Genomic DNA, 23,985 nt, shown 5'->3' on the forward strand with positions numbered 1-23,985 from the left:
AAGGTGAAAGGTCTAAATATTATATCTCAACTGAGAGACTGAAGGGACATTCATGCTCATCTTTGTAGGGTTATTATAGGCAGATGATAATTTAAGAGAAATAATAATTATTAATTAAAATTGGATTTATATGTGTCTGAATTGTATGCTCATTTTGAATACCTATTTTGGACAAGTTGCTTTAATACATTGTGACAACTTAATAATTTTCTCTTTCACACACCTATGTCATTCTCCCTTTCAAATGTCATTATTACACTTGGTTGCTGTTAGTTTTCCAATGGGCTTCAATTGGTATGTTAAGGTGCCCTTAGATTTTTACTGTAATTATATACAGTTATTAAAAACTTTTCAGGGAATAAAAATGCTTTGTGTCCCCCAAAATATTATATAACCAATTCATTTGCTATTTTGTAACAGATGGAAGCTACAGCTACATGAACTTACAAAGCTTCCTGCTTTCGTGCGAGTAGTATCAGCAGGAAACCTTCTTAGTCATGTTGGTCATACAGTCTTGGGAATGAATACCGTTCAGTTGTATATGAAAGTCCCAGGCAGCAGAACATCAGGTAGGTTTTACAAAGTACATGCTTCATTTCAGAGGTTGGAGGAGAAAAGATTAGTAGAATGAATTTTGGCTTCACTTCAGAGAAAACATTCAGTTGCAGTGACACTAGAAGGGGATCTTGAGTAGCTACAGACAATGTCTTCATGACCAGACTTCATGACATAAGCAGTGCCCTGCTGGATTTAGCTCTTAGCCCATGTAGTCCAACAGGCTGTTCTCACAAAAAACCATTAGTCTCCTAATATATGTCTATCAGAGTCAATTACACTGCCATTAAGGCTACTAACCATTGATTCCCCATAACTTCCATGAATTGGTCCAACGTGTTTTTGAAGTAAGCCAACGTGGTAGCATCTTGTGGAAGTGACTTCCAAAGTTGAATTTTGCGTTGTGTAAAAGAAACAAAAGTCCTTTTTTTCTGTCTAAGTCTTCCAAGTTTCTTTTTCTCTGGGTAACCTTTTTTCTGGTATTTTGGGAAGAAGAAAATAGCTTCTCTTTGTTTACTTTACCTATACCAGGGGTCCCCAACCTGTAGGCTGCGGCTCAATAGTGAGCCACGAGGAGTTTGTAAACGGGCCACAAAAATGACTAGAGAGTTCATGAGTGCTCACTTGTGTGAGCAACGGGCAAGCGAACGTACTCCATTTAAGTGAGCGGCAGACACGTGTGCATGCCCCTTGCACAAATGGAGCTACATGCATGCTCTTGCCAGCCACTCATGCAGAGCCATCCTCTCTTCTCTCCCCCCCTCCGGTCTGCAAAGCCGGAAACATTGGGGAACTCTAACCTACACCCAAAATATTTAAACTATTTTCTAGAACCCAGTTCCATAAAAATATTCCAGGGGCTCAATATAAGAATTTCTGTTTAAATCATATAAATGTATTTATAAATGTATTACTACAACATTAATTGTAACATTTTGTCCAAATAAATGTATTCTATGAAATGTATTAAGGACCCAAAGATGCTTTTTCAATAGGCAACTGGACTGTGTTGTTTTTCTTTGAAGACCTTTCACTTCTCTTCCAAGAAGCTTCTGCAGCTCTGAGCTGAAGAAGCTTCTTGGATGAGAAGTGAAAGGTCTTCAAAGAAAAACAACAAAGTCCAGTTGCCTATTGAAAAAGCACCTTTGGGACAACCATGACCTGGATGACTGAGAATCTCGATAAGTATTTATTAATGATTTCTATATGATTTGAAATGGTTCCTCAGGTATCTTAAATTTGAAGATTGCTCAATTACACTATGCATATTTTATACTTCAATTACATCCCCATTCATTTGCCTCATTTTTAGATTAAAAAGGCCCCAATGTTGCCACCTTACCTAACAGTGAAGTTGTTCCAATACCTTGATCCTCTTAGCTTCCTTCTGAACCTTCTTTATCTCCCCTCTATCCTTTCTGAGGTGTGGCAATGAAAACTGAAGCATTCCAGATCCCATAGGACTATTGATTTTTCAGTACCATTTCTTATTATCCCTAATATGCTTTTGGCCTTTTCCACAGCAGATGCACACCATGTTGGCATCTTCATTGAACAGTTTACTATTCTCCAAGGTTTCTTTCCTCATCAGTCACTGCTAGCTTTGATCCCATTAATTTATATGAGTAAGTTTTGGCACCAGACATAGAGGTATTGTTCCCTATCCTACATTAAAAAAAAACTTGGAAAGAGTTTAAGACTTCGGAGGGATTATGCATGACAAGATGTGGGATAGAAATCTTCCCCTTCTGGCTGGCTGTTCTTGAGAAGAGACAGACATTACAGGCTACCTTTTTCAACATCATGCTGTTTTCTGAGAATTCATGCAGAAGGCCAACTTAAGATTCTGCCACTATAAGAGGAGATGAGGCATGGATCAAATGGGAGACCTTCTCTGTGTTTCTGCGTTATAGAATACACTATTCCACCTTCCACCTTCATTCTTGGGATTCAGGAAGGCGTTAAAATGTTTCTTTTTAAACAGCTTTTTGATGGTCTATTATTGGGTAACCAGGTACACAGTTGTTGTTGTTGTTGTCATTAGTTTTGGTTTGGAAATGTGGTCATTCTTTATAAATTTGTTATGTTAGGTTTTATTATGCCCTGCCTAGAAGAGGGGTGTCAAACTGCCAGCCCATGGGCCGGTTACATCATACGGAGGCCGCACTCACCCCAACTCTGGCAATGCAAAAAAAGTTGCAATACATCTCGACACATCACGTGATGTGGCGAGTTTGACACCGTGGCCTAGAATATTAATATTTTTATGTATTGGAGCTTTTCCATCTCCTGCTTACTTTCTGGAAATTTCCTCCAGATCCCTTGGACTTGGAGGAGAGAAAGGGTGCGACTTTATTGCCTCTAGGCTCTTCCCATTTGTCATACCCAGAGAAAGGAAGAATGTAAGCTACTTGTGCATCCACAGCTAAGGAAAAAAGGCGAAGAGCAGTGGAGAAAGAGGTAGCATGGTTGCTAGAAGAACCATGGTCAGAGATGAAATGCCAGAATCCATATAGGTCAATTGAATAAGACAGATGTCAGCCACTCATTCCACAGACAAACAACCATCTCCCAGTTGGGGTGCACAGATAGGAAGCCAGATACAAGATCTGAACCTGAGGATATAAGGTTTTAAGCTGATAGTTGGCCATGTTGCTCATTTTCTCCTCTAATTATAACTTTTCTATTATCTCTGATAAAACTAGCTTACTAAAGAACTGTATTTTTGAATATCTGCTGCTATCCTTAAAATGGAAGTAATGATCAGGGTGAATTTCTTCCCTTGCACCCATACCAGGGCACAAATCAAGAATCTCTACCCCCTCAACAAAAGCAGGAAGCTTCCACAAAGGGGTTTGAATAATAGTGAAGTAATTGGCTAAAGGAGGGAAGATGCCCTTAAATAGCAGAAACCAGGAACCTGCTAGAGTTAGCAGAGTGGAAAGTAGCAAATTTTTTGAATAATGGAATGAGCACACTTTGCCTGCTACATGGAAGGTCAGGAAGGGAAGATTGAAATGCTTAAGACCACAGTACATACAGCCAAATGGATTGTGAGCAATTAGAAAAGATGCTGAAATGCATATTGAAGTCAACTTTTTTCCTTGCTTATTTTTAATTCATGAAACTACCTTCAAAGATACTGTTTGGTGCCACCTCTCTTACTTTTTAAATCCTACTTCAAAGCTTAATTGTTGTAGAAAAATTGTGATTCAATCCCTACCTCTCCATGTCTGCTATAGTATCTAAGTATCACCAAGATAATAGTATAAATTTACACTTGCATCCCTTCTTTACTTTTCTTTTTATTCCATTTTCAAAGGACTTTGCTTCTCCTTTATTCATTAAAGTGATTTGAACAAACATATTTATCATCTCAAACAAGAGTAGTCTTGTATGAAATCTTACAGTGATATATTTCTTAAATCTTTAAGATTCTGTTTTTCTATGTGTATAATGCTCCATATTGTTTATATTATAAATATAATTCATCACTTACTTTGTTTTAATTGTAGGTCATCAGGAAAATAACAACTTTTGCTCAGTCAATATAAATATAGGTCCAGGTGATTGTGAATGGTTTGTTGTTCCAGAAAATTACTGGGGTATCATGAATGATTTCTGTGAAAAGTAAGTGTTGAATTCTCTCTGTGTCTTTCTCTAAAACAGAGATGATAAAGTGATAATACTGCAGGTGCAGCCAGACTATAATTCTCAGAAACCCCAAATAGCATGCCTTTGTGAGATATTTTAAATTGAAAAATTATAGATTACTCTTCTCTAACACAGTTCTATTTTTAATTATATTCATTATGTTTGTCATTGTCTCCTATATTTTTTCTTCTGTCATTTTTACGCAACTTCTAAGGTAATAACAATATTGATATGCAAGTATAGATAAAAGTTGTCATCCTAGCTAGAATCTATCTAACCAGCATAAAATACTCTTATGCCATAATCTTGTAATTTCTTAGAAAGCAGCTTATTATACCTTTTGCAAATATTTAAATTAGATGGATCACATGTGATGAACGAAGAGGTTCATAGTTTTTTTTTAGAAAAAATATTCTATTGAGTATAGGCAAGCATTTTTGTATAAGTAAACTTTTCCAAATATTTGTTCTTCTTTTACAGAAACAATATGAATTTTCTAATGGGTTCTTGGTGGCCTAATCTGGAAGATTTGTATGAAGCCAATGTTCCAGTTTATAGGTTTATTCAACGACCGGGAGATCTAGTGTGGATAAATGCTGGGACTGTCCATTGGGTTCAGGCTGTTGGCTGGTGTAATAATATTGCCTGGAATGTTGGCCCTCTTACAGGTAGGAGACTGATAAATCTTACAATTGGAAAATGATTTAGAAATATTTCTGAACTTTCAACTTCTAACAGATATGTAACGTGTTTACAAGACATAAAATTAGACTGTTCTGTAGCACTAGAAATTATGTAATAGATAAGATAATTTGATATCTTAACAACCATTTTAACATCCAGAAACCCCAAATCTATTGTAAGAGAATTAATCATCAAAATGATATTAAAACATGTTTTCCAAGTAATAACATTACAATAGAAAATATCTGGAAGTGTTATGCAGAGGTTGAGCAAGTAGTGAAGAGAGTATCATAAATTATATTCAGCACCATGTCCTTCTGAATTATGATTTTAATGATCAGAAATAAGCTGTTCATTTCTACATATTTTTCCACTTGACCAGATGAATATTTTCTGGTTATCAGACAATTATGTGCCCTTGACATCAACTTTGAGCAATTTTTATAAACTTGAATGATAATTGGCAATCCTAATTCAAAGGAAACTTTTAGCCATTATTTCCCACGACAGCTTTTCAAGGCTTATTAAGCAGGTACAGGAGGACTAGAGGAGGCATATTGTGACTGGGGTTCACATATCTTATTACGGTATGGCTGGTTGTGATTTCTTGAATAAGTAATGTTTGGGATACACAAAACATAAAAACACCTATACCATAATTTGCATACAACAATAGTTAAATTCAAAAATATGCTATACTAAAACCAAACCAAACTTCTTATCCATAGCATGAATGTAAACATACCAGATATCTTTTCTGATCCCAAATCATGGGTATTATTTTCTGTCACTTGAAAGCATTCATATGGCTTAGGTTAAAATTCTGTGTTAAAATTAAGCACTTTCTGTTCAAAGGAAACAGGCCTAAAAAAAGAGGAAGTGGGATTGCATAATATGTAAGAAATCACTACACCTCTACAGAAATGTATAAAACCAAGGATGAAAGCCTTGAATGCTTATGGATTAATATAAAAGGAAAAAAGAATCACATTGATATACATATATACTACAGGTCACCCAACCAACCAGCGGAAATAGACAAACGTTTTGCTAATCAAATAGGTAAGGTGTGCAGGAAGCACCATAGTAGTAATGGGGGACTTTAAGTACCCTAACATCAACAATGAGATAAGCTCTGCAGTACGTGGGAGATCAAACAGGCTCCTGACAGTCTAGCTGAGAACTTTGTCATCCAAAAGGTAGAGGAGGCAGCTAGAAGGTCAGCTGTACTGGATTTAATACTTACTAACAGAGATGAAATAATGGAGGGGATTGAAGTTGCAAGAACTTTGGGAAAGAGTGACCATGTCATATTGGAATTCAACATAATGCAGGCACAACTAATTGAACAAAGTCAAACTACTGTCTTAGACTTTAAGAGAGCTGTCTTCAACAAATTAAGACTTTAGGAAGGATTCCATGATGGACAACCTAAAGGGAAAATAAGTGCAATATAACATAATATCACAGAGAAGAAAAAAACAAGAGACCACAGACAAAGCCAGAATGTTGCATAAAGAACTCTTTGACAAACTGAAAGAAAAAAAGTTTTAGAAATGGAAAGAGGGACATAAAACTAAAACAGAATACCAGTAAATAGCCCAAATCTGCAAGGATGAATAAGAAAAACTGAGGCTCAGAATGAACTAGGACTTGCAACGAATGCCTAAAATAATTTAAAAGGTTTCTTTCAATATATAAGAAACAAGAAAAAAAATCAATAAAAAATAAAAAATGAGATCCTAGAAAGAGCGTAGAGAACAGTAACAAAGATGATAAGGGGTCTGGAATTTATGAATGAATGAGTGAGGGAATTAGGTATGTTCCATAGTGTAACAAAGAGAAAGGTTAGGGATGATATGATAGCAATCTTCTAGTACTTGAGGGTAGTGAGGTGCTATCAGAGGAGAAGAAGTTGACCTATTCTCCAAAGCACCTGAGGGTAGGACAAGAAGTGACAGATGGAAGATCATTAAAGAGAGATCCAGCTTAGAATTAAGCAGAAATTTCTTGACAGTCAGAAGAATTAATCAGTGGAACAGCTTGTCTCCAGAAGTTGTGGGTGCACCATCACTGGAGCTTTTCAAGAAGAGACTGGACAGCCATTTGTCCAAAATAGTATAGATCTTTGCTTGAGCAAGGAGTTGAACTAGAAAACCTCCAACCCTGAACTAGAAGACCTCCCTCCCAACCCTATTCTATATTCTGTGTTATTGGTACTTCAACCCAACATTTTGTTATGTCAATGTGGTTTCACCACAAAAGGCCCTGCTTAGAACTTAATTTTTTTTTTAAATGACAACGCGTTTTTTGAAATTCTGTTCATTTTTATTTACCTCTAATACAAAAAATGTGCTTAGTATAAAATGTCTCACTGTAAATGTTCCCTTGTGTCTCTGACATTTTACTTTGGCATATACAATCAAGAATTTTGGCCAAGTGATTTCATAAAATATTTAAAATCTCTAATGACTAGATTTTTTTTTCATTGATGAAGGGAAAGATCATAATAGAAAAATGGTCCACATTTTTTTTCTTTCATTTTCTTGTAGCTTGTCAATATAAATTAGCTGTGGAACGGTACGAGTGGAATAAATTGCAAAGTGTGAAGTCAGTAGTACCTATGGTTCATCTTTCTTGGAACATAGCACGAAATATCAAAGTACCAGATCCAAAGCTTTTTGAAATGATCAAGTAAGTCATTTTAAATCAATATATATTTACTTAGTGAATTATTATTTGTAGAAAGAACAAATCCCTAAGTGAAACAAATTAGGGGTTCCTAGTATAGAAATATAAATACGAAAGAAAGCTTATCACTACTGTTAAATGTATCTGATTTGTAAACGACAATTTTGGAAATATATGTCATCCACTGCTTTATAATTAATTAAAATAAAGATAATAAAATATATCTAGCATTCTGACAAAGAGCAGCAAATCATCTGCTCTTGATTATTGGCTTTGCAATATCAATTGTTGAATGCTTCACTTTATATTAAAAAAATGAAAACCCCTACAATAATATTCAATAGTTTTGCTCATTTGGATTAAATATTGTAATTGTAACTAACATGCTGTATAGTAATATGCAGTATAGTAATATGCAATATATGGATGTAAAGTGGGAAAAGTGCCTTGAATCCAGCATAGGTATGTTTGCTATACCTATTGGGAATTTCTTAACATATGCATTTTTCTAGGACCATTCATCTTTGGGTAAATCCAGGAAAAGGTGTGACTTAAGGAGCTGTTAATGAATTATTTATCTATTTATTTATTTGTATCCCACCTTAATTATTTACAAATAACTCAAGTCAGTGAATATATCCAACACACCTTCTTCCTCCTATTTGCATACCAAATCTAAAAGACTTTCTTGCTTCAAATTTGAATATTGCTCACTTCTAATATTGTACTGTCGGTCATATTGTGGGGGGATGATAGCTATATATAATTTTGTACTGATGAGGAAGTGAATGTGATACTACTTTAAAGCATCAAAGCTATATTCCCAATAGATTATATTCTTTTTCACTCCTTCAAATGCATACATTGTGAAGAATGATTAAATGTTTTTGCTGAATCTCTTCAAGAGTCTACTGATTATGCTAATATATTGCACACTTTTCTCAAATTTCTCTCCCTCTTTATTACTACATAATTCTGCTTAACTACCAGGTGTTTAAATGAGTTAGTAGAGGTAAATCTGTCTCATCACTATTGCTATATAGTAAATTACTTTCTTTTCCAAATTACTACATAAATGTAGAAATATACAAATCTTTTATAAAGCTGATTGTTGATACAAATAAATCAATAAAAAAGGAATGAATTCATTGACCAAATTATTTATGATTGAGCCCAATTAAAGTGATATTAATACATTAAAACAATTTAAATGCAGTCCAACAATATTATAAAGAAATAAGATATATAAAGAACAGATAAAATAGTAGTACTTTACTATTTAATGCTCAGTAACCAAGTAAAATCCAAAAAAACATTGGAAATACAATTTTAACATCAATATCAAGAAAAAAATAAAAAATAAACAACAGTTAGATTTAAGAATTTGTAGATTATGCTTATAAAAAGACATTCTGCCAAGAGGTCCCTACAGCCACTGCATTGGAAGTGTAATGTCACACAAGATTCTTGGTTTCAATTTTATGATGTAGGTGCTGCAAGAATGATACCTATGATCAGTTGAAGCATAATGTATCAAATTGGTATTTTTAAATTTAGTAGTCAAAGCAATAAACAAATGAAATGTCAGGTATTTAGTAGGAAATATTCAGTCTGAAGCACCAGAGCTCCTATGTTACCTTTATAATTTTCTAACAAAAAAACCAAGATGGACAAACTGAATTTTTGAGATCAAGAGTTGCTATTTCCCATGGTTAATTCCAATCTTTCAGGTCATACATCATAAATTAAAATTATGAGAATACAGTGAGGACTTATGTTAATCTCCAGTTCTTACTGGAAAAGGAGGATTGAAGAGTAAAAGAAATATGAAGTGAATGCAACTATTTAGAGTCTAAAAGAAAATATTCTGAAGAATTGTGCTAGGCAGCCTATTTTTGTCCTGATCCCATTTTTCCACTGTTGTGACATTGATGCTATAATTTTACAGCAATCATGTCCATCATTTTGGGGGTCATGATTGAAAAACACAATCTTTTAGAAATGTTTTGTATATGTAATATTTCCTCTCAAAAGCCTAAATTGCTCTCTTAATATATTATACTTTTTAATTAGTCTGATTATGATTTTTTTAATTTAACATGCATTTCTAATATTTTCACAAAGCTGCTGCTTTGAGAAAGCTTTTATTTTGACAAGGTGGCACATAAATTCTTTAAAATGTAAAAATATAATAAAAGGATAAAGAGAGGGAAAATTGAATTTTCATGAAGATGTGAGGGCTGAGGAATTCTGGGAGTTGAAGTCCACAAGTCTTAAAAGTGCCAAGTTTGAAGACCCCTGAACTAGCTGGTAGTGGTGCATATTAATAAACATGGATAAATTCATCATACATTTGTCAGTGCAAAGGGAAAGTGATTCAGCAAAGGAACAGCCACCGAAGAAATTAAAACTTTTTTTGTTTTTTTCTACAGTTTGTAATATTTTATTAGATTGTAGAATAAAATACAAAAATACAAAAGCAAATAGTAGGACACAGTGGGGAGGAAAAGGGGGAAAAAAGTGAGGGGGAGAAGGGAAAAAGAACATACTTCCTCTGTTGCAGTAGAAGGAAGCATTGAACCTCAACTTTTTACTTTTTCATAATATTATAAACTAGCCATTTCTATAACAACAAATGAATCTAACCAGTAAAGCCCAACCCCCCCTTTTTTTAATCATCAAGTTTTTGACATCTTGCTAAGCACTGGTGGTACTCAAATACTCATGTCCTAAAATTGGTACTATCTGTGAAAAGGTTAAAAAGCCCTGCTCTAGGCTGTATGCATTCATGTACATGCCTCCAATCTCTCTTGATATGTTTTGTTCCTCAGAGCTTGCACCATCTCTAGACTCATTCAATCCTATCTTATATCTTATCAATATCAATATTGAATTTTGTTATATAATATGTTAATATAAAAAATGAAGATATCTTTTTAACATAAATCAAATTAGTATTCCATATTATCTACCACAGAACATAATTTTATATCAGATTTCACTACTGATCTGCAGTAGGATCACTTGGAAAAAAGATATATATGAGCATTTTTGGACTATACTATTGATTGGAGTCATAGTGCCACTGAGAGATATATCTATTTATTTACCTACCTACCTGCCTACCTATGGTATGAGATCAGAGTTTAACACTATCAGAATGAATCAGTCTTTATACACATACACATAGTTCTCCAGCACTGAGATGGAGACTCCACCATTGGGTAGTAGACTGTATTCCTGCCCAATCAGATCAAGTCAGCCAAAGTTGCCACGCCCGTCCTGGACCGTTGATCTCCAGTCTTTGACTTGATCTTGCCCAGGACAGACATTGCAAGTTTGGCTCTAGGCAGGTACAGTCAATGGTGGATTTTCCATTCCCTCTCCCAGTTTTTAACACTATCAGAATGAATCAGTCTTTATACACATACACATAGTTCTATCCAGTTTTTCTTGTTTATCACCATCCTATTACTTTTTTTTAGTTGTGCCAGAGAAGATGTGGTTAAGGCAGCAGAAAGCTTTCTTCTTTTCTCTGTTAGGATGATATCGAGTTTAGAAGACAGGAACGTCTTAGTTCTAATAAATATCTTGAGAGTACTAGAGGACCATGTTTTCCAACAATGGCTACACAACTGCAATGGTGCTACTTCGGGTATATATTTCTATGCATCCTGATAGAGGAATTGGGACAGAGAAGAGATATTATTGTTTTCACCATCCCATCACTAGATAAATAAGGAAGAAAAATCAAGATGTGTATATGCAGTGGGAGGATTGCATGGGTTTGCAAAATGAGATTGTCTAATCCAATAGGTTCTTATGGAATATTTCTGAATGCTCAAAATCAAATTCATATAATCAGTTCCCTATTTTTAAACAAATTAATGAAATAAATTAATATTTAAGGTATTGCCTGTTGAGAACTCTCAAGCAATGTCAGACTTTGAGGGAAGCTCTAATTGCTGCAGGAAAGGAGATTGTATGGCATGGGAGAACAAAAGAAGAACCAGCTCATTATTGTAGCATATGTGAGGTTAGTAAATCATGTGTGCTGTGATTTAATATTCCTTGAACTTTTTTGAAAACATATTCTTAAAGCTTTTACTAATTTCTCTTGTATTCTCTGTAGATGTTGGTAATTTTAAACTCTTCTTTAACCCATCCATTCTCAAGTATTACATTATTCTGTTGGACCTAGCTGTAAAAAAATATTTTTCTAGATGTAACATTAACTATCAAAAGTTTCTATTTAATGTAAGGTATAAAAAGATGTATACTTTGGATTCAGTAGTAACACATTTTTATAAATTCCTTTATACAGCTTTTCATTTTTATGAGATCCCAAATGATGTCATAGACCAATTTTCTTAGCGTATAATGCAAAATTACAGGTCATATAAATATTTTATTTTTGTAAAAAAAATTCATTGTAGTCTTTAATCAGTAAGTTCTAAGACATTTAACAGAAAATGTATGAAAAGGAGCCTAATAACATGAAATAGTTAAATAAGTGGGAAAATAAAATCCCTCAGCTTGTTACTGAAAAGAAGAAATGCAGGAGATGTACATATGTTTCTATGTACCTATTCTACATTTAAGGTTAGATATAGTCAGTAGCAAAGAACAAAACCTTTCTTCATTGTTGAATTACAAATTTCTCTAAGTCAAAAGTAACAATCCATTTTGCAGGACAAGCCCAGAATACTGCTAAATCATATTTTTGAAATTTTACCTCAAAACTAACAGATTTTGGGTGGTGCAGTTATTCCATTTTTTGAAGGGAGGGAGGAGATCAATATAGGAGCCTTTGAATACCCATTGTTCTTTAACCTCTCCCTGTCACCAAATATGGCTGCAAGTCATCATTCGGGTCCCTGCTTTAAGCAAACATTTCATTATTTCATTTCAACACTAATCTCATGTTGTAATTCATCATAAGACTAATCTCAGATCTGTGTTTGAACTGTGAAGAGCATGCTTTGATGAACAAATATAGAAACTCGTCAGGTAAATCTAAAATGGAGTTCAAAAAACTGTTCAGATTGATCCTTTTGCATAATTGCAAAAAATGTTATGAACATCACAAAATTAAAAATACTTTTAAAAATTACATGGCCAAAATCTCCTAGAAGGACATAGAAATCTTCTGATCATTTTTTATTGTATTTATTTAATTGGGATGGGTGGGGGATGAGAAAGTAACAGTAGACACTACCTAGTGGGCTTTTGGTGATGTATTGCTGAACCCTAAGGTAGAAAAATGAAATTTCCAGGATTTTCTCCTTTTAAATACAAAGAAAGAACTTTAATAAAGTACCAGATTCTGTTATCAACAAATCATAATGTTTAATATATTAAAAGTAACTGTAGTTGATTCTTAAACATAAGCATGTTGATAACCAGATAAGTGCATTACTAATCTATTTCCACAAAACATCAGATTAGTAAGAAAAACTTCTTATTTGTGAAAATAGCAGCACCTCTTGGAGTCCCCAAAGTATCTTGGTGTTGCAGGTATTTCTAGACTTCAGCATAGAAATTTTAATTGGAGAATGGAGAAATTTTTTCTTTTGTTAAGATTTTGAAGAACATTTGAGAGGAGTAAAAGTTTTTTCATATTAATATTGTAAATATTTTTTCATAATTAATAATTTTTATTCAGTTCTCCAGTTTATTTTTTTAAGATCTCTGGTGATGGCAGAAAAAAAGTCTTATAACTAAAACCATAAATTTTCAGAAAAATAATGGAATATTCTTTATGGGCACTGATTAAAATTTTGGGAGGAATTGAATCACCAGAGGCTAAAGGAAGAATGCTATTAATTCAGAGCATAGATGTCTATTCTTATTTCAGCACCCCCCTACACACACATATGCTCTTACAGCTCCTGTTTTTCTCAGATAGTAGTATGAATTTATTTTCTATGAAAGTGATGTCATGTCTAGGGTTAGACTTTGCATGTATATTCTAAATTGCTGTGTGATTTTCCCTCTAACTTTGTCTACTATTTTAACATTAGTTTTATCATCTTTTTGTGATTCAACAGGTAGAAGTCTTCAATTTGCTTTATGTTACAAATGAGAGTAATTCTCAAAAAACCTATGTTGTAAATTGCCTAGACTGTGCACGAAAGATAAGTGGGAACCTGGAAAACTTTGTGGTGCTAGAACAATACAGAATGGAGGATCTAATGCAAATCTATGACCAATTTACATTAGTAAGTGATGAAGATACAAAATACATTGAATGCATTATTGTAAATAAAACATGTTTGAATAATGCTATAAATTATTAACTTCAGAAAACTAAAGCTTATTAATCTCTCCAAATTAACTCATGACCATCTGTATTCTTTCTATAAAGCAAATTCATTCCTTGACTGCTGAATGATGATAATTTAAGATCACTTGATAGCCCTATATTCCATGACATCTGACTTTTCATTATCCAGGAAATGGCACTGAGATGCAAAGCAACTGGACATGTCAGGAAGAAATTGCAGGGGTGTATAGAGCTCAGAGAATATAAATTACAAAATTACTTAGTTGTAGCTCCAGATATTACCATGTGGTTGAAGGGAATTGAACTCATCCCAAGAGTCATCTCCCAGTTAATTTTTTCTCTAAATTCCATATATACCAGAATTGCTTTTATTTGATTTTTAGACAGCCTGGTACTTGCAGTAGAGTCAATAAATACGTAATACAACATGTTACAGCATCCTGTTCATTTAAAAGTTAAGGAGAAAGATGATTCCATGATGGGGCTTATAATCACAAATAGTCCTCATCAACCACTCAATCAGTGACTATTCAAAATTATGATGTTGCTGAAAAAAATAACTTTATGGCCAATTTACAATCTTCACAGCATCTCTTAGTCAGATGATCACCATTTCAGTCAGTATATGTTGTCCTGTCCCCCCCCAAAGGGATTGCAACAGAGTAAGTTGTTTGTTTTTCTACTCATCAAAAGCAATGCATTTGGGCAGTGGTGGGATTCAGCCGGTTCACACCATTTCAGCAGAACCAGTAGCTAATTTTTTTGTTGCCCAGGCCCAGAATGAACTTCCAGAAGCAGCATCCACACAGAGAACCGGTTGTTCACATATTTGAATCCCACCACTGCATTTGGGTCATCCACCTAGAGCTGGGAGCAGCAGGCAGCTATGCAAACAAATTACTCTCTTACAATGACTTCCTCTTCAATCTCTTCACTCTGCAAGATGGGGGAGAAGCATGTCTGTAGACAATCTCTCCTTTGCTTGACTGTTTCTCACCTTCTCATAGAATAGAGAGATTGGAAAGGATGGAATTACAAGAGAGTAACTTGTTTATGCAGTACTCCTGTGGCTACCAGTCCTAGACTGCTTGTACAATCACATTGTTTTCAATGTGTACAAGATAGTAAACAGGCATTCAAGCATGCCAAAAGCCGGGAGGGTGATTAGGAGGCAACCAAAAGCTGAAGATGTGAAACAGTACATGGGTTTTGTTTTTTTACAGTCAGAAAACACAGTGACAGTCATTTCCCACTTAGCAACTGCTTCATTTAGCAGCATAATTGTCAGTCCAAATTAGGTTTGTTGAGTGAGGACTACCTATAATTTCATTCAGCTGTCTTAGAGCCACATTTAACAAGAAATTTGTTCTCTCTTTTTTTCTTTTTAATGTAGTATGAAACTGGTCTGACTGCTATCAGCTGGATATTCTCCTTAGCCCATAGAAAAAAAATATTTGCTACAATATTTATAGATTTTAAATTATTTCCCAATGTCCTAATTCAGCAATAAAAATTAGCTACCAATTCTGCCGAAGTGGTGCGAACTGGCTGAATCCCACCACTGGTCTTGCTCCCATGGAAGTAATATAACAGAAAATTAGATAATTATGCATTTCTAAATGTAAGCACTGGAAATGATCTTGGAGATCATCCTTTCCAAGTTTCTACAACTTGCAAGAATCCACTACTACAGCATCCTCTTAACAAATGGCTATCCAAATTCTTTTTAACATCTCAACCCCATCCCTCAGTGAAAGAAGTTTACTACTTCTTGAACCATCCTGTTTATTGTTCAAAACATTTGCTATTAGGACTTTTCTTCCAAGTCCAGCCAAAAGCTACTTATTTGTAATGTAAATGCATTGTTTCTTATCTGTCTTTCAAAACAATTCTGCCCCATGTCTCCTCTAAGGTTTCTCATCTCCAGATCAAGTATACCCAGTTCCTCCCAACTGTTCCTTATAATTTTTTCCTTCCAGTCCCCTGATAATCTTGATGATTTTCCTGTGGATACCCTTCGGTTTTCAATATCTTTTCCTTTATGCAGTGTCCAGAGTCATTTGCAATGTCCTGCATGAGGTCTGGCCAATACAAATACAGAGGAAATGTGATGGTAATCTTGACCTTGACAGTAAAAGGAAACTTTGTGCCACTTGATACTTTCCTCCAACTTGACTCAGAGCATTTGGCTATATATCCAGCTCATGGTAACCTAGTTCAGCCCATGTTTTATCATCCTCTTTGCTAGAATCTTATGAAGTAGAAATATACCACATCCAATACACAATGATCACTATATTCCATTGCCATTTAAACTGTTCACACTATGAAAAGGAAATCAGACAGATTAGGTACACTCTATTTACTATTTAAAAGCTGTGGTTCCTGATATCAGCTCTGCAAATGAACCATGACATCTGAATCTTTTAACTGAGCAAAATGGTAGACCATAGGGCAAAACCTTTTGAACAAAAGTATCCCAAATGGGCTAACTTATAGAATGTGTTCAAAACCAGGAATCCATGACTCCTATGGAATTGAAATTTGGCAAATTGTATGAAACATTTTATGACATAAATAACATGAAGCAGTTTATGACATAATACAAAATGTCATAAAACATTTCCTATCCTGATTTTGTCTGTGCTATACAGTTCAACATGGGCTATTTTCAAGGCAGATACACCTGTTAATCTATCTCAGCTTTTCCAGTGAAGGCAATACATTAGAAGTTGTGTCATTGTTGAAGTCATTGAGGAATCTGGTAAGGAAATATCTCTGAAACAACTCAATGGGGCATGGACTGTCTTGTTTATGGATAAACCCATGGTAGCTCTCTCTATGCGATGCATTCTTTTCTAAACATTGATAGAGCAACTGCTAATAATCCATTCCAATGTTTTGCTAGTTTTAACATCAAGTTGATTGGTCAATAGTTTATTAAGCTCTTGTTTCCCCTTGTAAAAGGGTAAAGTACTATGCCTCACCTCCATTTTTCTCATAAATCGTAGAAAATAGCTCCAAGATGAAATCTGCAAGTTCCTGTAATGTAATTGGTTTGATCCCGGAGCCTTAAATTCATTCATGTTGATCATATGTTCCTTGTCCATCTCTTGGTGACTTGTGTTGTGGCCCTCTCTTTTTATCAATTGCTTTGCTTAGGTCTATTTCAATATAGTTCCCCTTTGGGGAAAAGTTAAAATAGTTCTAGATGAGCAGATCTGTTTATCTTCTTCAACATTCCAGAAAATTAGCAGAATAATAAAATAACAGAGATGTAAGAGAAACTTCAGAGTGAATTCTTCTAGACTGACCTGGGTCTTTCTTCCATTTCTTAGCCCATCAATTGAGAAGTTTCTTTTAATGCTGTTGCACTTCTGCAAGTAATCTTTGTGTCTAATGTAAGATGTTCCTACTTGATAAACTGGAGAGTGCCCCATTTTGTAAAATAAAAAATGAAAACAGTTTCTGCATCCCCTCAGATTCAAGCACTTGGCTTTAAATCTACCTTATTCTAATGTACTTAGGTGTTAGTTTCAGTGATTTCCACTATCCCTTTTACTTATCTGGATCTTTCAAAATAATTTCCTGCAATAATTCAGGTCATTTAATCCTGCAGTAATTCAGGTCAGGTCATTTCTGAACTTTTAAGAATAACATTTCAAACAGGCAGAGAACAAGAAAGCTGAGAGCTCTGTACACATGAGAAGTTAGGAAGATTATGTAAGTTTGAAGGGTATGTGTCTCTAAATGAACTGAAGAAAATGAATAAAATGTTAAAATGTCCTCTGATTATGGGGATGACAGAAACTGTGAACTTTATAGATCTTGCATTAATGCATATCCTGCATACTTTCACCTACAATGTGATCTGAGTTTCATCAAAGTCCTATTAATATATAAAGAGATTTTATTAAAAAAAACCCCACAACATATAGATTTGGTTAAAAAAAACACATTCACCTATAATTCACTGCTTATTTGGGGGAAAGCGGGGAAACATTTAATTTAGTAATGATGGTACTCCATGTAATAGATTTCAAACTAATATTTCTTTACCTGTTGATGAACCCCACAATTGGTCTGGAGGCACTATGGTCCATTATCCTTTGCAAAACTGCTTAAATTGGTTGATATTTTTGGACTATCTTCCATAAACTGTTCACTTCAAGTCTTGCCAGAATCTTGAATTAAAATCAAGGTATGAACTCGGTCATCCCAAAATGTTTCAGCATTTTTGTCATGCTTCATGAAGCACATTAGTTTAAATTTTGACTCACAGATAAGATACCATGACATTTATCTTGTGGAAATTTCTAGTACAGTTTTCTCAGTGATGCTAACTTGTTCAAGTTCTGAAGCTGCAAAATAGCCTCAAACCATAATCTTCCCACTATCATGCTTCACAGTTGGGATGAGTTTTTTTTTAATTGGAATGGAAGGTATTATTTTCTTCAAAAAAAATTCATGTCAAAAGATATCATTTTCATCTCCTCTTTTTCATAGAACATTGTCCCAAAACCATGCTGGATCATACAGCAGGGATTTTCTTCCTGGTATCATCCCATGTGTGCATCATTCTGATAGCTTTCAGATTTTTTGCCATTACTCTGGAGTTTTCTTTGACCTTCTGGTATATTCTACACATTACTCTTGGAATGATTTTGTTGAAGGTCCTGGGAAAAGTATGAGTGGGGTTGCATTTTGTCCATTTGTACAATGTCATCCAGACTGGATTGGTGGAGACAATAGTCTTTCGCTATTGTCTTATATCTCTTTCCAGTCTTGTGAACATTGACAAAGTGTTTTTTAGATATATAGAGTTCTTGTGCATAAAACTGTCCAGAAGAGCCTACTTCGATGTTGATAACCAAAATGTGTGTCTTATGTAATAGGGCCCCTCAAACGTGCATTCCTTAGTCATCTCCTAAATTAAAATATCTGACTCGACTTACCCTTTAGGAACTGATTAACCTTTTTTTCAACAAAGATAATAAACATACTCATTAAAGTCATACCACAGTACAGTACGTTGTTTTGTATGTAGTTTGTTTAATTTGATTGTGAATGGGATTTAAATGAAGCTTTAACTGCATTATAGGTTATAGTAGTGCAGACTTGCAGATGCTTCTAAAATATTCATTTACTTTGTCACCACTGAAATTGCAAAGTGTTTTGAAAAGCTGCAGTGGAACAGCATTTAGAATAGATTGACTACTGTAGGTCAAGTCAATATTCTGTATGTACTGAATACTTGTCCTATAGTATATGAAGTTTTTTTTTTAAAGGCAAATCTGATGTGTTTTCTCTTTACAGGCACCTCCATTGCCATCATCTTCATCTTGACATATTTCCAAGGACATTTATATAAAACCTTTTCTGATATTCAGGAAGTGACCCAGTTCTGCACCATGGATTTTGTAGCGATCCCATAAGGCTGCTGGCTGAAAGCTGTGTCTATGCAACCTTCCAAGTGTGGAGTGTCAACCAACTGGACAGGAGAGAGCACAGCTCCTACTCCAGAATTTTAAAAAATAGAAAGCTCATTCAGCTGAATTGAAAAAAAAAAATCCCACGTTTTGTATATATCTGACAAAACTGGCAACATTATACAGACTACTGACTTGAAGACCACCTTTTTTCTATTTCTCTGTTTCTGGGCTGATGAATTGGTTTCATCAAATTCTCTATCCCGCTCCCCTTGAAAGATTTTTTTCCCCTCCTTCTTCTTGGAAAAGTACTGGCTTAGCTGGTCCTTTCTATGTAAGGTAGTTAGAATTTTATGTCTTTCTTTGGGCTACTTTGTTTTTTAATGTGAAACTTAGGTGATACCTTTTTTTCTACTGCTTTTATGTTATTCTGTCTTGTTTTGAAACCATGATGGTTACTTTTTCTTTCCTAAATAAAAATTTAAAAAATTAACAGCCAAGTCACAAAGATAAATGGGTTGCACATAGACTAAAGAATAAACTTCAGATTTGTGATTTTGTTTCTAATCTTGATGTAAATTTACACTATTTATAAATACATATTTATTGCTTGAAAATATTTGTGAATGGAATGCTGTTATTTTTTCCAGATTACCTGCCATTGAAATTTTAAGGAGTTCTGTAATTTCAAACATTACTCCTATTACATTTTCTATATGTAAATAAAACTGCTTAGCATTGTACAGAAACTTTTATTAAAATTGTTTAATGTTTAAAGTTTTGTATTGTTTGAGTTTTAAAAAATTATGTACATGGCCCCATTATTGTTGATTTTTTAAAAATCTGATTATATATATTTTATATATACTCTTTTGTGTGTGTGTATATATAATATATATATATAAATATATATAAAACTGAATATAAATATATGTATAAAGATTAGAGCCTAAATTTCTTGTTTTTAAGTTTTACATATATATGGTAGAATTGAGGTGTCTACTGTAAATATTGCTTACAAAAGTATGATTATTTTTAAATATATATATATATATGGTATGTATCCTCAAGATATATGTCCTTCAGACTGATTTATTGTTAAATTGCACTTCCTGCAATGACAGACTAATAGCTGATGCCAAATTGTAGAAGTAATAAATGAAATAACCTAGTTAGAAGCTCCAATGAAATATAACTTAATGGGATTTTGAAGATTCAATTTAGGCACCTTGGAATTTAGTAAGGAGTTATACAGGAAATAGTTTGAGAATGATATCTTTACCTAACCAAAATAAGAAATGTACATTCCAGTTGTTTTTTTAGCAAGCATATGGCTACATTGTCTTAAGTACAAATCATGCTATATTTTTGCTTATTATGTAATTCAATCACTGATAAATTTTTAAAGCATTAGTGTCCTTTAGGGCATGTTCTTTGTTTAAAATTACTGATAATATTTTTTATCCAGTTGCTCCCATATGCTTCACCTGTCACATGAAAACCCATTAAATTGAAATCCAAGTTCTTTGTTCATCCCAGTGGATTAGTTTACTGATTCATAAACTTCTGAATTGAACTGATAATTGTTAAGTTCTATAAATGTCTCACTATATTTGATGTTGTTGAAAGAAACTATCAAGATTTGTTGAAATAATGGTTCTTACATTGTTCTCAGCAGATCATGCCTCCAGAAGGGTAAGAGAAAAATCAGAAATTACTGTGACCAAAACCAGTTTCAAAACAGTTACCTTATTACAGTACTTCAGATAATAATTTCAGAATCAGTGTAATACATAGCACTTTCAAGTATGGCACTGAAGAGAATTGGTATTTAATCTTAGCCCCACATATATAGTTTGTATTCTTCAATAAGTAAACTGAAATTGTGTTATCTGATAATACAAACAAAGATGGTTTATTTGAAATGCCCCAAAACTGGACAACATGGCAAGAGAGAATTCTTATTGTCTTACATTTCGGTATGTTTTGTTTGATATGCTAACAGTATCAGTTTACAATGTGAGCAAAGGATTAATGTTGGTGTTTATTTGGCGTATTTCCAATGAAGTAGCTGTTGTGTTTCAGTGCTGAAATTCCAGAGGTAAAATATGCCTTCAGTGAGAAAATGTCATTTTGCTCACATAGAATTATCCTAGCACGGACATTTGACCCAAGTATAAAGATATCTTCCGTAGTCACAAATAATTAGTTTTGCAGATTCAGCATTGCCTTTTTAAACATTAAATACCACTTATTTTTTAGGATTGAAATAAAAACAAAATTAATATATATATATATATATTTAATATATATTAAATATATATACTGTGTGTGTGTAACATAAACATAAAATAATAAAATAGATTTTATGAAAAAACAGAATGGAGTAAATCTAAAACCTGTGCATTCTCGGGGGGGGGGGGAATATATTTGTTATGAGATAAAACTATAGTTTCTCCACTATTGAATATAGCACAGTATTTAACCTCCAGACCTGTATGAAATGATATATCCAAATAAAAAAGCTTAGGCATTACAGGATTCTAACTAAAATTTCCTGTGAATTTCTGATTTGTAACTGGTAGCTCTTTATATAAGTTTGCAAGATTTTCTTTTTAAAGATCAGATCCAGGAAAAGAACTGTGAGGATCTGATAATTTGTGCCATTTCCCGTAGCAGTGGAAGGCTTGTGTAAATACCCACATTCTGCCATCAGATTAACGTGCATTCTTCATTATTTGAGGTAGCCTTCAAATAAATATTCAGAAACTATTACATAAGCAAAATGGACAAAGGCATTCCCTGAAAACAGAGATAATATTAAAAGACTCAGGGTTAGCCCCTCCCTAGTTCACTGGGGTGAAGAGGGAAGAGGAAAAAAACATATCCAACTTAGGAGATTTGTTACTATAGCGGCCTACCAATAAACTAGTTCTAATCTTCCTGTGGAGTTGATTTTCAAGCCTGGTCTACCTTATGGGACTGATAGGCAATATGCCAAGAATGCAAATAAATAAGTATTGCTTGATTTCTCCACTGCTTTAAATTGTTCTAGTAGATTACCCTACATCACTCTAGGAAGGAGCAGTTTGTTTTCATGCTCTTAATTTATATAGATTTTGTCCACAGATCATGTCATCTGCTGTTACTTTTGTTCTTTGCAGAAATCTTCATCACCTTTTTGTGAAGTAGGCTGGTGAGGTTCATCATTACTTAGATTCAGTGTGCTATAAATCAAATCCTGTAAGGGATAGAGATTACTCGGATTTGATGGCTTTGTAAAAGCAAATTGCAGATCTTTCAAAGAGACATGAAATAATCGCTGCAACGCTGGTTGGCAGATGAGAAAGTCAAACATGGCTCTTCCAAAAAATTCCTGACATGTCTTAATGACAACTTTATCATTCAAAGAGTGGAGGAATGCTAAGAGAATCAGTTGTCTTTGTTCTATTACTGTTTAATAAAGATTTAGTTCAGAAAGTAAAATATAAGAACTTTAGAGAGAGTGACTGTAATACTGAGGTACTTGATTTTAAGAGAGAAAAAAGTGGCTAAGCCTTTGTATTTATTAAAATCAATTTATATAGCCACACATATCACAAATGTGACTCTTAGTTTGGAGTTAGTCATAAATATTAATGATACAAAGCAGTGACAGGTAAGAAGATAAAGAGAAAATAAGTTTAAGAATAATAAGAGTTCTTAAAGAGATATTAATGACAAATAATCCGATTGAGGGAAAAAATGGATGACAGAAGAAAATGATGGGGCTGCACAAAAACCTCAGATGAGGATTTGAGATCAAAATCATACATGAAGAAGTTGACTAGGCCAGTGCTGAAGAGTTGGTTTCAAAAAAGCAAAAGGTCAATATAAGCTAAAATATGAAAAGGATGCTAAGTTTATATTTAAAAAACCCAATCAGTATTGCAGCTGATTCATAAAAAATGCCTTGTGCATTACTGTTAAAGCTATGCCACCAATGAATTTACAATGCTCAAACTTGAATCACTTAACTATTTGGGGGGGGGGGCTGCCTAATCAAAACTTGGGTATTATGTTGTGTTTTGCAAAATATATGCCACAAAGAGCCTTCCTACTTATGATGTTCAACCATGTGTCTCATTGCAGATAACCTTCCATCAAAAAAAAAAACAGTATTTGATTACTTTCGTACAATGAGTTGGATCCATTGTGAGTAGAACTTTCTTGAATATTTGCACTCGTACAGGTGCAGACATGGAAAAGTTTTCTAACCATTTGTGGTATAGTTGCAATCAAAGATATTAATAGGAATCAAGGAATTGGAACTATTGAATCTTTCCAAAATTGCAAGAAAGCATTTGCTGTATTACCCAATTACTCTAAATCTCAAGTCAAGAGGTGAGATCCCTTTGTAACTAAAATAGAAGCGAATTACCAAGATTGCAGGATCAGGCTGGGCTGTTAATTCCCAGCAAGGAAAGTTGCAGGTGCAGAAAAAATGTAGGATGCATGACTACACACGTGAATAGAGTACCAGCAAGGCTGAAATGCCCTGCAGACTCGGGTTTTGGCTTGCTTGGGTCACATTGATTGAAGAGGAATTGTCTTGGCCCCCAAATAAAATATATAGTTAATGTATATAAATAACAAACTTCCTTTTAAAAATATTTTTATTATTACAATCTTATTGGGCCACTTTAC

General features: G+C 34.0%; 1 protein-coding gene across 1 annotated transcript in view; it reads left to right on the forward strand.

The window, feature by feature from the left end:
- LOC107286489 (lysine-specific demethylase 6A) overlaps nucleotides 1–21,549 on the forward strand; it is a 125,027-nt gene extending 103,478 nt beyond the window's left edge. Inside the window, exons 22-28 of the mRNA XM_015814863.2 lie at nucleotides 421–569; nucleotides 4,071–4,185; nucleotides 4,690–4,877; nucleotides 7,446–7,587; nucleotides 11,494–11,620; nucleotides 13,635–13,805; nucleotides 19,187–21,549. Coding sequence (XP_015670349.1) covers nucleotides 421–569; nucleotides 4,071–4,185; nucleotides 4,690–4,877; nucleotides 7,446–7,587; nucleotides 11,494–11,620; nucleotides 13,635–13,805; nucleotides 19,187–19,216 — 922 coding nt within the window. The 3' untranslated portion in view covers nucleotides 19,217–21,549. The remainder of the gene's footprint in view (nucleotides 1–420; nucleotides 570–4,070; nucleotides 4,186–4,689; nucleotides 4,878–7,445; nucleotides 7,588–11,493; nucleotides 11,621–13,634; nucleotides 13,806–19,186) is intronic.
- The last annotated feature ends 2,436 nt before the right edge of the window (nucleotides 21,550–23,985 follow it).

The sequence above is a fragment of the Protobothrops mucrosquamatus genome, unplaced genomic scaffold, assembly GCF_001527695.2.
Source record: "Protobothrops mucrosquamatus isolate PMUCROS unplaced genomic scaffold, P.Mucros_1.0 scaffold288, whole genome shotgun sequence".
In the NCBI taxonomy this organism is placed as follows: Eukaryota; Metazoa; Chordata; class Lepidosauria; order Squamata; family Viperidae; genus Protobothrops; species Protobothrops mucrosquamatus.